This window comes from Danio rerio, chromosome 21 (genome assembly GCF_052040795.2).
Source record: "Danio rerio strain M-AB ecotype USA chromosome 21, GRCz13ab, whole genome shotgun sequence".
Taxonomy (NCBI): Eukaryota; Metazoa; Chordata; class Actinopteri; order Cypriniformes; family Danionidae; genus Danio; species Danio rerio.
This window is the reverse complement of record NC_141041.1, coordinates 14,468,174-14,484,175: the sequence shown is the minus strand read 5'-3', so window position 1 is coordinate 14,484,175 and position 16,002 is coordinate 14,468,174. Positions and strand designations below refer to the sequence as shown.

The following is a 16,002-nucleotide window of genomic DNA, read 5'->3' as shown; positions in this document are numbered from 1 at the left end:
TAAGTTACTGCCATGTGATTGGCTGATTAGAAATTTGCATTAACGAGCAGTCAGACAGGTGTACCAAATAATAATAATAATAATCATATTATATATATATATATATATATATATATATATATATATATATATATATATATATATATATATATATATATATATATATATATATATATATCTTTGGCTTTTTTTTGGTTTTCAATATTTCTAAACACTAAAACCACAGCAAGGCCAATCACGCAAATAATCCACAAACTCCACACATGAAAATATCAAACTGTATTTGTACACAAATATTGATCTTTCAAATCCTTGCTTACAGGAAACATTTAGTCAAAAAATCCTCCCCTCAACACATCATGCAGTGCTCTAGGAAACGTTCAGGTGAAACGAACAAGTATTTATAGTGTCAACAAGGCAAACATTCCAGAACTCACACAAATGTTAATCATAGCAAGGAAGCACAGCAAGATATGATTTACTTCAAATCAAAATCTTCATCATCAAACGTCATACGATTAGGTAGCAAAACCGCGTTCATGACCAACAATTCACAAGAAAATCCCAACAAAAACGTCCTTGCCACTACTGACCTTTTCTGGGAAATCCAACGTCAGTGTCAATGGCATTTGCACATACAAACAAAATCACTTAAAACACAACAGAGCTCTATGTAGTGTAAATACAATAAGTTAGTTTTGCATCAAACATGATTTGCCCTTGACATAAGATACATTTTGTACTGCTGTCATAAACCTTGCTGCAACCCGCTTTGATCCCTTGTTTTAAATTGGTTGTTTAGTCACCAAAATAATAATAATATTAATAAAAGTGAAACAGCAGTGCATTGAAGACAGCATGGCGAACGAGAATTGTGCTCTTGGCTTGTCCTATTCCTTGTAAGGCTTCGGATTTGTGTGCAGACTAAAGTACAATATAAAAACGAAGGAGGTACGGTGCTTGAGTAAACCGCAAGCTTACGGTGCGGATGGATTGTAGTCGTCTCATTTCACATTTCATTTCAGTGAAAACACATTCAGCCTTTTATTTATTTGTGCTTTTACACCCAAAAAGACAAACTCAATCTGAGTCAGCGAAGCTTCCAGAACCCAGCTGGCTTTATGTGTCAAATGAGGATTAGTAGTGCGTAGACAACAACAACTGAAATGCTGAAACGCATGAAACATTGGAAAAGAATATTAATACTAAAATAAAAAGAGCAGCTGTGCATTTCATTTGAGCTGATATTTCAAATTAAAACATCTTGCAGTGTTTTCAGTGATCAGCTGGAATGAGGATTATAGGGGAGGGGGTTGGCTGGTTTAAATGACGTTAGATTCATAATTAGCTTTTATTTAGTGTCCAAACATGGTTTAGAGTTATAATAGCAACAAAACTAGTTTAAAAATTCAGTCATTTTTTATTTAACCTCTTAAACTTATAAGAAATGTGTTAACTAATCAAACCTGACAGATTTCTGTCCCTCCATGTTTACTTGAAACATCCAATTAGGATTAAGTCCAAGTAGACCGATCGGTTTCATTCAAGTGTTCTGAAGAGAAAATAAAATCACTTCTAAGGATCAATAAATGTTGGCTTTAATTCATTTAAAAGTAAAGATTAAATATTGTTTACAGCATTCTAATTTGCTCACAGAGGCTCAAGTTTGCTTTATTGACAAGTGAGAACCAATCAGCTTCATTCTTGTGTTACGCAGCACATCAAAGCTTCTGTAAGAACCAATCAGCTTCATTCTTGTGTTACGCAGCACATCAAAGCTTCTGTAAGAACCAATCAGCTTCATTCTTGTGTTACGCAGCACATCAAAGCTTCTGTAAGAACCAATCAGCTTCATTCTTGTATGTCACAAGGCACATTTGAGCTTCTGTAAAAACCAATGAGATTTTTTTTCTTGCATGTCACATGGCTCATTTGAGCTTCTGCAAGAACCAATGAGATTCATTCTTGTGCTAGGCAGCACATCTAAACTTCTGCAAGAACCAATGCGATTCTTTCTGGTGTTACGCAGCACATTTGAGCTTCTGCAAGAACCAATGAGATTCATTCTTGTGTTACGCAGCACGTTTGAGCTTCTGCAAGAATCAGTAAGTTTCATTCTTGCATGTCACATAGCGCATTTGAGCTTCTGCGAGAACCAATGAGATTCACTTTTGCATGTCACATGACACATCTGAGCTTCTGGAGAACACGTCACGTGGCACATTTGAGCTTCTGTAAGAACCAATGAGACTCATTCTTGTTAAGCAGTGCATTTAAACTTTTGCAAGAACCAATGAGATTCCTTCTTATGTTACGCAGCACATCTAAGCTTCTGCAAGAACCAATAAGATTCATTCTTGCATGCCACATGGTGTATTTGAGCGTCTGCAAGAACCAATGAGATTCAATCTTGTGTCACGCGGCACATTTGAGCTTCTGCAAGAACCGATGAGATTCATACTTGCATGTCACATTTGCTTTTGCAAGAACCAATGAGATTAATTCTTGCATGTCACATGCTGTATTTGAGCTTCTGCAAGAACCAATGAGATTCATTCTTATTTTATCCAGCACATCTAAGCTTATGAGAGAACAAATAAGATTCAATCTTGCATGGCGCAGGGCACATGGCACATTTGAGCTTCCGTGAGAACCAATGAGATTCCTTCTTACGTGTCACATGGCACATTTGAGCTTCCGTAAGAACCAATGAGATTCATTTTTGCGTGTCATATGGCACATTTGAGCTTCTGTAAGAACGAATGAGATTCAGTCTTACATGTCACATGGCACATTTGAGCTTCTGTAAGAACCAATGAGATTCATTCTAGCATGTCACATGGCACATTTGAGCATCCACAAGAATGAAAACCACTCAATATGGATCCTATATGGATTTTCTGTTTTTGTCGGTCTCTTTTGAAGCACCAGAGCTTTGGGTGAACAGCGGTCTTCAGAAAAGGGACTGAAATATCTCAGATTGCATAAAAAAATACTTAAATATATATAAAAAACTAACTTGTGCTCCAAGATTAACTTAAAGTCTTATGAGTTTCAGTACATGATATCAGTTTTCAGGGGATATAACCCACTCTTAGATGTTAGAAAAACCTAAATAAATGAAATGAAAGAAAATTGAGCTTATTCAGGCTAAGAAAAAAACATTTGTGTGGATGAATCCTGTTCTTTGGAATAAATACTGATAATCTAAGACCAACACTGGGATAAAACTGGAAAACAAGGCATCTCTCAAAGGCATTTGATTTCTGAAACACAGAACTTTTGTTGCTTAATTGGCACAACTCACTTTAAATCATGTTGCAATGTTCTTAAAGGAAGTTGCTGCCTGCCAACCTCTTGTCTTCTTGCAACTAAAAGCTTTAGTAGGATCTGACCTGTTTTAGCAGCCATAGAGGATTTTGGGAAAACACAAGATTGTACGTCGGCCGGGCAGCAAAGGCATCTTGGAAATTTGTAGTATCTTGGGAATAGCAAGGACCGAGGTGAGACTGCAGCTGCAGGTATGGACTTTGTAGAAGATTCTCAGGTCTCAAAGTACTTATAGATGGACGTCACATAGGTCATGACGCTCTGCCAGTCCGGTCTTTCTGTGTGCACCATTTCACCAATGTCCTGTCAGGCAGAGAGTCAGATATACGAGAAGGAAATGATCAGAATTGCATGATGTGTTTGTCAACCTTACTGCTGTTGAGTGTTATGTTACAGAAGTATCTTGCAAAGCTTGTTGAGCAAAGGGCACACAAAACAGCTTTTATAACATGGCAAGCAGTCACCATTTACTGCAAACACAGCTTTATGAAATCATTCAATTAAATACAACGGCAATCACAATTCACAACTGATAAAGCACAATTTATAAACACAAAATCTAGGAAAATCCTAAAGAAAAGTTGTGTATGACAGATTTCAATAAGTCTAATCTGATAAAAATGAATCTACAAATATGTTCACCATGTTCATATATATATATATATATGAACAGCTGTAGTATTGTGAAATATTATAATTGGAAACTACTTTGATATACTTTAAACAGCCTGATCAGAATATCTTTTCAGTCACTTATGAGAAAATTAAGCCATTCTTGCTAAATAAAATGTTGAATTTCTTCCTAAAACATTGTACATATAAAAAATTCAAGGAAGTTGAGCAAATGGATATGTAAAATAGTGGTGATGATCATATTAAACTCAACTCACCAGTGTTGATTTAATTCCAACGCTTTCTGCTGCCTGGAAGGCTAAAGTGAAATTTCGCCTCTGCAAAAGACATCAATGAATGAACTGAAATTTGTAAACACTCTAAAAGACAGTTTAGTAATGACTGGTACTGAAAAACAAAATGTACACTACCTGACAAAAGTCTTTTAGGAATAACAAATAATAACTTGACTACTAGTTGATCATTTGACATCAGAAGTGGCTTATATGAAAGTCAAAGGCCTCTAGATTACGCTTATTTTACCAAAATACAATATAATCATGCCTTGATTTTTTATTATTTAATTAGGACACTAAGGTCTGACTTTGCTTACTCAAATGTCTTGTCACTTAACAGAAATAATGTACAGTAAAAAATATAAAGTCATGGTGCAGTGGAAAAAGAATTAATACTGTGTATGTCTCTCATGAGCTTGGAGGACTGCATCCATACATCTCTGCAATGACTCAAATCACTTATTAATAAAGTCATCTGGAATGGCAAAGAAAGCGTTCTTGCAGAACTCCCAGAGTACACCAAGATTCTTTGGATTCATCTTCAATGCCTCATTCATCTTACCCCAGACATGCTCAATAATGTTCATATCTGGTGACAGGGCTGGCCAATCCTGGAGCACCTTGACGTTCTTTGTTTTCAGGAACTTTGATGCGGAGGCTGAAGTATGAGAAGAAGTGCAAACCTGCTGAATAAACTTCCCTCTCCTGTGGTATGTAATGTAATGGGCAGCACAAATTTCTTGTTACCTCAGGCTGTTGGTGTTGCCATCAACTCTGCAGATCTCACGCACACCCCCATACTGAATGTAACCCCAAATTATGATTTTTTCATAAACAAACTTGACTGATTTCTGTGATAATCTTGGGTCCATGCAGATTCCAATAGGTCTTCTGCAGTTTTCGTGATGATTGGGATGCAGTTCAACAGATGATTCATCAGAAAAAAATCTACCTTCTGTCACTTTTTTTAAATGATCAACAAGAAGACAAGTTATTATTTGTTGCTCTTTCAAGTGTGATCGACAACAAGACCTTGGTCAGGTAGTGAGGTAGTGCTTTTTTAAAAACTACTTATTTAAAATGAGTGGAAACAACAAAATTCTTACATTTTGGGGAAATAACTTAATTGTTTTATGTTCGATCTGATTAAATTAGTAAATAATATTAAAGTAACATAATTGATTTGTGTTGGGACAGCATGAAAGAATTGTGTGGAACCCAGCATTTTTATTTTATGCTGACAATTTGCTCCTGTTGAACTAAATTAACCTAATGTGAGCGTACAGACCTTGTCCAGGCTGTTGAGCTCGTGATACGGGATGTGTGCAGGCAGGTAGGTGTGAAGGATGGCACAGAAAGCGAGCCCATCATTCCAGCTGCTGCTGAAGTTGGTGATGTCAATGTTCTGTGTGTGGAGGGGGAGAAAAAACAACAACAACAGATCAATAATTTTAGTAGACGAAGAGGTGATTGGCTGGGTGATTCAGAGGGAGCGATGAAGCATTGAATCTTTCTGTGTCCCTGAGATATTATGGCTGTAGTTAAAAGTGGCAGACCCCCCAAGTTATAAATCTTGACAGAAACAACATCCTTTTTCAGTGTTTACAGAAACGCTGACAAACACTGCTGTTCATATAATTAAGAAAGCCTCCCTTTCGGATTTGTACTGAATGAACAGTTTGTGTTTGTTTATTGTTTTATTTATTTTAATGGTGTTTAGTTTAGATCAATGAAAAGACCCTATTCATAATTTAGATCTTACAATCCTACCAGAACACCTAACTGGAGTGCAAACTCCATTGACCAATTTCTTTTTAAATATGGCAGGTTTGGTTCCATTAAAATGTAGTCATGCTGTGATTGCTCTGTTTGTAACCACAAAACAGAGACACTTTCTTATAAACACGTCAAGTGTCTGGAAAAAAATGGTGCAATACTTAGTGTGCTTTATGCAGGTGGTGAATGTGCTTGACAAACCACTTGTAGGAAACACCCTATCCTCTCAGTGTGTATGTGTGTGTGTGTGTGCATGTATAAAACAAACTGCTGAACTATCTTAGACTTGTCATGGCATTAATGTATTACTGATCTCTTAAAGTCTTTTTGCTCATCTAAAAGTCGCTTTGAAAAAAAAGACAAGCAGCTTTTAAATCAGGAAATCACAAAACTTCTTAAGTTGAATTTAGTACCTTTTTTAATACCTTCAAAAAAGTTTTTAATACCAGCATGACATAGAACTGCAACTGTAATGGCGTAAATAAATGTTTTTAATCCTTCCAAATGGAATAAAATATTGCAGATAACATTTACATTTAAGTAAAGCAGAGGGATGAAACAATAAACACCACTGCACCTCAGCTTGCAATGTAGCGGTGGTGATGGGGTATAGCATAGCGCCTGCAGCCTGACGCCTGTCACACATCTGTTGACGATGCTGCTATGACTACTGCTGGCAGTGGTTTGCCTTGGGAATTCGGGAGAGCAGTCAATTTTGAGGGCAAAGCAGTGGAGGTTGAGGTGCAGCCGTAGTGCAAAACATTGATATGGGAAGCTGCTCGCTGGGTACGTGCATCCAAGTTTGGTGGCTATTTGATTCCATATGCAATTTGATGCCATTCACCCCAATCCAAGTTTTATTAATCGTCTTCTTGCAGAAGTGGCAATAAGCCTTGCCGCTGTTGCCAACTACAGGCCTAAGCCAGTCTTTAAATCTTAAGTCCTCCAGCCAGAGGCCAGAAAACTTGCAATTTTAATTTAAATAATGAAAGGATAGTGAGCTCGTCTATATGGTTGGCTGCAAGCCAGCCGGGCACCCAGTTTGTTTCAGCATGTTCACGAATGAACACCACCTCACATGATATTGCTCAGGTCTTACTCTTAACATAAAAAAAAATCCACACAAATTTTAGAATACAGGCCTGCACTTAACATCAATTGAAAATGTATCTAAAAAAACTAGGGCTCGAATACCTCGTCAGATGATGTTTATTACTTTTTAATGCCCTCAATTTTGGCTAATTTCATTTACTACCTTTTACACCCCCATGGACACCCTGTAAATATATGAATGTACAATTTGAAATATTTGTGTGGTTCATTTAAATAAAAATAAAGAATGAATATTTGTGTGGTTCGTTTAAATAAGAATGAACACCGCTCTCTGAACTTTACTGTGCACCAAATAAGTGGACCAAGACTTCCAAACACACACTGGTCCAGATTGTGCTCCTACTTCAGCCAAACCATAATAAACAAATAGTTTCAAAGTGTGTCATAAAAACAGTTTTTAAATTTTTAGGTTCAGAACTTCAGCCCCAAATATACAATGTGTTCGCCAGGCAAGCCAAGTCTTGAAGTATTCTTTCTTTGTTTTATTCAAAATAACTGAACTACAAATGTGAAGACACTGACAGAATTCAGTTGTTTTTGTCCTGTTGACTACATTTGGGCAAATTCTCATTCTCAGAATATGAACACAATACCTTAATAACTAGTTTCCAAAGAGCGGTACGGTTTAGTTCAGTACATTACAGTTCAGAGTCGCAATTGACATTATTCTCTCTTATACCCCGTTTACACTAACACATTTTCATTTTAAAATGCCTTTTCAAAATGAAAACGATTCGCGTCCACACTGGCGTTTCAACCAGCGTTTCTGAACAAATCTCTGTTCACACATAATGGCCATAATTCATTATTAAATCTGATATTCAGCAAAAGAGAGGGTATGTTTTGCCCCATCAACATTAACACGTAGCAGCAGTGTTTTCAAACTAAAACAGCCTCTTCATCATTTTCAAAAAGCTCCGTTTTCAGCTCTCGAAAACTCCAGCGTAGTGTGGATGGTGTAACCGTAGCAAAACTTAAGTGTTTTCAAACTAAAGCGAATTAGTGTAAACAGGGCCTTAAAGAAAGCTGGTCATTATATGGCATTTTTTGCACACTCAAGGTCATTATTTTACATATAGACGAGCACAAGAATAGAGAAATGGGACATGTGAACATCTCGTAAACAACAATGAAGGACATACCACAGATACAGTTTTTGCATGTGTTTTTTTTTCACAAGAGAAGCACAAGCTAAGTTTGAGCCTGGTTTATTGCTGCAGACTGTCTTTGTATTATTACAGCACCGTGTTTTGGCTGTGTATTAATTTTTTTTTTTACTTCAAGCATTAATTGCTCCACTGTCTTTTGAGCATATCTCCACCTATTTAGTACCATAGCGTGGTGCTAAATACCCTTACGAAAGGGTCCCAAAAAGTTGGGTTAGTAACATTTACTTATATTGAGTTACGATTCCAAATTTAGGTTCTTTTGAAATTGGAAACGGAAATAAATGTACTCCCCATAGCTCAGCTGAAACTAGACATTAATTGCATGTTAATAAGAAACTATTGTAAAGAAAATGCTTAGCTTGGATTATTGCTTCATATTGTGAACATTAGCCTGAATATGCATTATCGCTGAGTTAAAACTAAAGGTAGCAATGTTGTGATATAATGTCTTCTCACTTTCCAGGTTGGTTAAGATATACTGTCTAAAGGGATTGCACTGTTAGCCAGCGGTGAAAAGAGTACTGAAAAATCATACTTAAGTTAAAGTACTATTACTTGCCTAAAAATGTAGTACAAGTAGAGTAAAAGAATCTGTTGTAAGTATGACTCAAAGTATGAGTAAAAAGTAGACCTTTCAAAAGTACTCAATAGTAGTGAGTATTACGCTGTGAAAAGCTGATGTATTTACATGTAATTTGTGGATGTGTTTAAAAGTAACATTCTGCAGTGCATTTAGTTATAGCCTAGCAGGCACACAACATCATAAGATATTTGGTTGATTTTAGGTTGTGTTACAAACTAACCAAAATCTAACGTCAAGTCAATATCTTAAACCAATGTCATATTGACGTCAAATACTGACATTTATTCATCAGGCAACCAAAATCCAACATCTAACAGACATCATAAAGGTAACATCCACACATGTTACAGCTTGATGTAGACGTTGATATTTGGTTGATTTTAGGATAGACTTTGGACATTGATGTCGGCTTGACCATGGGTTATGATGCACCCCAATTTTCATATCCAAACAAAATGCTACATCCCCACGACTTTGGGGTACAACCTCAATCACACGTCATGTTGATTTATTCTGCCTGCTGGGTGTGCAAGGCCATTTCGGTCATCAAACAGTACAAATCAGTTATTTTCTCATCAGTGACATGCATGTATACAGTCTCTGGGTCATTGCGTGTAAAGACTTTGGACATCTTGGACACTTTTGCTGCAGTTTGTTGCAATTATAATTATAAAGCGCCCTAAGGTAGTTCAGTATGTGATTTACCTTCCATGAGTGATTTGATTGGACAGAAATCACAGGACTAATTTTTCTAATCCCCAGAGACATGAAAATATAAAGTAGTGACTGCAGGTTGAAGGAAAGTAGTGTAGTAAAAGTACTGATACAGCACTAAAAATGTCCTCAAGGGAAAGTAAAAGTACACATTTTTAGAACTACTTAGTAAAGTTTGATTCCTGAGAAAAACTAGTTAATTACAGTAATTTAAGCATTTGTAGCTTGTTACTTTACACCACTGCTGTTAGTATAGTTCAATTGAATAAATGTGAAAACAGCCATCTGAAACCTTGTCCAAACCAAACAAATCCCACAGAAAACGTGACTCTTCTTGGTCCACTTTCAAAATAACTCTGGGGTGGTTTGACTCAAATACATCTAAACAGGATGTGGTGTAACAACGTTTGTTTTCCTTTATGAGAAATGATCTAAATATTTGTGGCTACAAACAAATGAAAAAGTGACAAGTCTGCACTGTTCTGTCACGAACAACACTTTAGGCCACTTGATACACCCAATATAAAGCACTAATTTCTGGCTTATAATAATGTCTAAGCTTAAACACATTTGTTTAAAGTAACCTCTCAATTACCTCTAAAACTTGACGACTGACAGACATTGCATTTAAATAGTTGTGAATCCAACAACACTGCCACCTAAGGTGAGAATTTGTAACTGCTGTTCTGAGAGCAGAGTTCACCTACTACTCGCATTCGCTTACTGACATTGTCGTGCTGGAGTGTTTGTTCAACAGCCCTGCTTATCTGCATCAACATACTTCACACATGCTTTAATCCATACACGGAAGAAGCCGTTCGCCTGACTGCGGGCCATTTATGGTTTTGTTGTGACCGAGAACAAAGGTTTGTGTTCATTAATGCCCTCATCATGTGCGCAATTAATGACCTCTTTCTTACAGCAGATCTATACAGTAGCTCTTACGTGTTTACATTTACTGCACTACTGTTACTAATGTTCAAACAAATTAGTGAGATTCTTTTCTTTTTGGGGGAAAACGGAGATCCAGAATGCATTTTATTGATCAAAATTAACTATTTAGGTTACAAAATCCTGTTCATGAAAACAAGCAAACAATATTAAAAGGTTAGTTCACCCAAAAATGACCTCATTATTTACTCTCCCTCATGGTTTTAAACCTAAAAGTTTTGTTCACAGGGTAATATAACTGAGGAAAAGTGGCAAGAAGCTTGTCTAAAAGCCCAAACTCAGATAACAAGCACTCATTTCGATTGCTTCAATATAAAAGGCTGAGTGGACAGTATATAACTTCAGCTAAGTTGCATAATTCTAACTCAAATATCCCTGATACATGCTATAAATGTAAACAAGAGAAGGGAGCTTTGTTTCATTGTGTGGCAGTGTCCTATGGTTAAAATACTAAATATTCCAAATCAAATCATTGGTAAAGTAATTAATTTTGATTCCAGCTTGTGTACATTGCATATTTGCCCATTGAACTTTAATGTGACCAAACACGAAGGATTGCTGTTAATTTTATGTTTGCTAGAAGCTAAACATGTAATTGTGTGTTCTTGAAAAAAAGAAGAACAGTCCTGGTGTATCTCAGTGGGAAAAGGGGATGACATCTTGCCTTGCCTTAGAAAAGGTTACCTACTTTGAGAAAAAAAAATTTAATTCATATATTTTGGTCAACTTGTAAAGTATTCGTTATGACTTTTTTTGAGAATCTAGATGGTGACTCTTTTGTTGAACTGATGAACATTGAACGTATATAGATTAGACAAATATGTTATTGCTGTATTATTTAATATTAGTATTTATTTATTTTTAATTCTTTTTTCTGTCAAAGTGTATTAAGTTATTTTGAGTTAATATTATTCTTGTTGTATTTTTGTTTGTTTGTTTGTTTGTTTGTTTGTTTGTTTGTTTGTTTGTTTGTTTGTTTGTTTGTTTGTTTGTTATTTTTGCTAAACTGAAAAATAAAACCTGTCAATCTCTATGACAATGTTTAAAATAAAAACATTAAAAAAATAAAAAGTTTTGTTTTACTGTTAATCTAAAAAAAAAAAAAAAAAAGATATTTTGAAGAATGCTGGTTGCTAGGTCCTATTGATTTGCATTGTATGGAAATAAAAATACTACAAAAGTCAATGGGTCCCATTAACCAGCATTTCTTTTTCAAAATATATTCCTATATGTTCAACAGAAAAAAGACACTCAAATAGGTTTGGAACAAATGAAAGATGAGAAAATGATGACTGAATTTCCATTTTTAGGTGAACTATCCCTTTAAATAGGACCACATTTATGATAATAATAAATATTTGATTTACATTTTATTACATAGTACATGTACTTCCAGGGTATTTATTTAGGAAAATAATGGGTTAGATAAAGTAATTATTTATGTTGAGGTTTGGTTCCGTAGAACGTTTTAGGGGTAAGTACCTAGTTAATACCCAGTTTATGTAAAAATAAGAAAGGTACATAGTATGTACATGCAAAACAGAACTGTAATATTAAGTACTGTTGTTTCTTTAGAAGCCATGACACATATCAGAACGATATCTAAAGGATCATGTGACACACTGATACACTGGTAAAATGATAATCAAATTTCAGGGTTGTGCAAAAACACAAATATATTTTAAAAATAAATAAAACAAAAAATAAACCAAATACAAAACAAAACAACAAACCATAAACAAGACAAACAAAAAACAAAAAAACAAAGCAAAAAAAAAAACAGGACAAACCAAACAATAAAACTAATACTAATTCAAAACAAAAACAAACCAACCAAACAAACAAAATAAACTAAATACAAAAATCAAAACAAAAAACAAAAAGTCAAAAATAAAACAAACCAAATCAAAACAAACCAACATCAAACAAAACAAAACATAAAAAACAAAAACAAAACAAACCAAAACAAAAACAAATCGACACCAAAAAAATAAAGAATAAATAGAAATAAAGTAAAAAAAAAAATAAAAAACAAGCCGGCACCAGTGGTGTAGTGGTTAGTGTGTCGACACATGCACTCCGGTGCTCACAGTGACCCAAGTTCGATTCCGCCTCACTGTCCTATGCCGATCCTTCCCTCTCTTTGCTCCCCATGCCTTGCTGTCAATTCTCTCTTCTATCCTATCGAAAAAAGGTGAAAACCCTTGAAAAATAATTATAAAAAAAACTAAGCAAAAACAAAAAGCAAACCAAATACAAAAACAAAACAAAAACAAAACAAACAAAAAAACCAACCCCAAACAAAAAAGAAAACACAAAATAACAAAACAAAAAAAGAAAACAAACCAAACAAAACAACATAAAAAATAAATAAATAAAACCCAAACCAAACTAAACAAACAAAAACCAAACCAAAAGTCCTGGAAGTACTTTGTGTTCCACCTTTCAGGATCCCCAAAATGCCTTGTTTGTTATTTCTGGAATTCAGAGTGAAATAAGCAGTCAGTTTACTGGAACTGATATTTGTTCGCGATTTTTTCTCAAACTCGTATCCAAAAGTTTCCAAAAGGAACAAAAGCACCCTTTCAGATTACACTATCACTGACTTCCTCGAGCAAAAAAGGGTCCTAGATTGAATTGAAAGAGTAACAGCCTTTATCAGATGTGGCAGGCCAGTGTAAACGTGCTAAAGGACGGTGCAAATTGGCAGACTGCCTTTCTGGCGACCCAGAGAGAGAAAGTGGACTGGAGAGAACTGATGAGCTCATCAGACAGAAACACAGCCAGGTCTACTACCAGACCGATTCTAACACAAATAACGACGATCTGTCTTTCATCCAGAGATTTGTTGGAGAACTCTGATTTAAAAAGAACTTAAAAAGGTTTGTAAAGTTAACCCGTTTATAACCATTAGCATAATGATTTGAATCATAAATCATAATCGTAGTTTATGGAAGCTCGAAAAGTGTTGTTCGTGATGGCTTTGAGCAAGAAATTCAACTTACAACAACAACACTACTAATAAAAATAAAAATATAACAAATTGTTTTAGTACAAATGTATCAACGACTCAAGACCACATCACTTTATGTCAAAGGAGATATGAAGTTTGTGTGTTAGAGAGGGCTTAGGTGTAAAATGTATTGGCTAAAAGTGCAAAAAAAAAATGGATTAAAGCTTTGAGCATAAAGCAGCTCTAAAGAGTATTTTAAGCATCTACACTACCTGACAAAAGTCTTGTCGATCCTAGTTGTAAGAGCAACAAATAATAACTTGACTTTGGTCATTTGGAAAAGTGGCAAAAGTTAGATTTTTCTGATTAATTATAATTAGATAATTAAAAATCAAGGAATAATCATTTTATTTTGGTAAAATAAGTGTAATCTAGAGGCCTTTGGCTTTCATAGAAGCCACTTCTGATACCAAATGATCAACTAGAAGTCAAGTTATTATTTGTTGTTCCTAAAACTTGGATAGGCGACAAGACTTTTGTCAGGTAATGTAAGATCATGCTTTATGCTTACTATACAGATGTGTTTTGGTTTACTAACCGAGAAGAAAGAGAGACACACATTCCCTCTTACACCTGGTATTTTATCGGTCTCTTTTGTCTATTACTGACCCTTTTCCTAATTTCTTTGGTCTACAGCGAGTGCATATACTGGCATATTTTCTGATATTTCCATATATTTTTGAAAAATGAGCCTACACAAATTTACATACAAATGCAAAAGTCAACAGAATATTATGCAAAGAGCAGCAGCTTTTATTTCTGCTCCGATATCTGCCAAGTTATGTTAAACATTGTGGATTTGTGTTAGAATCAGTATTTTATCAATAAAAAGTCAATTCGACTGCATTAGGTATCATGAATTTAATGCATTTAATCAACTATGTTATATTTATATTATATTATATTATATTTTGTTATATTATTCAACTTTTACAACTTTTTAAATGTTCAATACAATTTAAAAATGTGTGACCAATTAGGATATTTTTTATAGAAATTAAAACTTTTAAGAGTAAGAACATTGGTCAAAAGTGAGAATAAAGACATTTACACAATGTACAAAAGATTTCCATTTATATATGAATAAATATGATTCCTTTCTATCCCAAAAACGTATGTCAGGCCTATTTAAAATCTTTTTAATGACATATTTAAAGACTCTATTTAAGGATCACAATGGAAACCCAAAATACTGATAAACTAATAATAATCATTTAAAACTTCAGACTTTGCCAATTTCCTTTGGGGGATTACCCATTTGCCTCAACAAACCTTTTTATCATTCAAAACATAATGCATCATTTATAAACCCTTATTCCTTTGTCTAGTTGAAGACGTACAGTGCTCAGCATATATAAGTACACCCCTCACAAACTCTCTTTTAAATTCATATGTGTAATAGAAAGCTATACAGTACTACATTTTTGCATACAAATTAGATTAGTCAGTACTGAAGTAAAATCTGGAGCTAATCAAACAAAATAACTTGCAATAACACTCCAAAAACTAGTAAACCCACATTTATGTTATGGAAAAACATTAAATAAAAAAGAAGAAAATTGAAACATTTAGTTGAAATTTTGTAGGTTGTAATTTTATTTTTTTTTTTGCAATATTTAGCTTAAATTTAATTGTATTATCTTTCAATTTCTAAGTATGTTTGGTGACTAAAATATTATTTTAATAAATATATCTGTTTAATAAATCTGTTTTGTTTAAATGCACTAAAATGCATTGCCTTTATTCACTGAAAAATGGATCAAAATATTCATTTTCAAAATGGGGTGTACTCAATTAAGCTGAGCACTGTATATGGCAGATATCGTTTTTTTTTTTACACAAATGTCAAAATATGGGTGAAATTGTGATCCATTGCCATTCAGAATAACATTTATTTAAAAAAAACTATTAGAAACATTAAACTAGAGATTGCATGTGGCTTTGTGTGTATATAAAACATTCATACACTGGCTGGCAGTTATATCACGTCGGTGAATTTGAGAGGAACTGGCTTAGCTAACAGATCAGGAAGAGTTGTGAGGAAGTAAAGGTCATTATTGTTTTGAATTTCACTCTAAATTCCTCAAATAACATTAAAGGGGGAGTTCATTCTCAGGTCATCGCTGATGTAGATGACTTTTAGATTGTCAGCTGAAACTGTGATGCTAGGCAATTCATAAATTGCAACAAATTATTTAGAATAAAAAAAGGTAATTTTTATTAAGTGCCGAGCCACGGCTGCATCAGTTGTCATTTCTGTGTGGAGTTGGCATGTTCTCCCCGTGTTGGCGCGGGTTTCCTCTAGGTGCTTCGGTTTACCCCACAGTACAAAGACATGCGGTATAGACCTTTTCCTGGTTGCTGCATGGAGGGCGGCCAGCCTCTTCCAATAGGGTGCTTAGAGCTTCCCTTTACAGCGTTTACAACTAGTCAATCTTGAAAACG

At 34.8% G+C, this 16,002-nt stretch overlaps 1 protein-coding gene and 1 pseudogene across 4 annotated transcripts in view; one reads left to right on the top strand and one right to left on the bottom strand.

The window, feature by feature from the left end:
• Positions 1-264: 264 nt before the first annotated feature.
• Positions 265-16,002, bottom strand: part of specc1lb (sperm antigen with calponin homology and coiled-coil domains 1-like b) — a 54,432-nt gene continuing 38,694 nt past the window's right edge. For all 4 annotated transcript variants that reach the window (XM_087300879.1, XM_087300880.1, XM_087300876.1 and 1 more), the window contains exons 14-16: positions 5,527-5,643; positions 4,221-4,280; positions 265-3,633 (exon numbers count right to left, since the gene is read on the bottom strand). In XM_087300879.1, the coding sequence (XP_087157005.1) occupies positions 3,544-3,633; positions 4,221-4,280; positions 5,527-5,643 (267 nt within the window). In that variant the 3' untranslated portion in view covers positions 265-3,543. The remainder of the gene's footprint in view (positions 3,634-4,220; positions 4,281-5,526; positions 5,644-16,002) is intronic.
• LOC147831866 (uncharacterized) lies at positions 540-2,766 on the top strand (annotated as a pseudogene).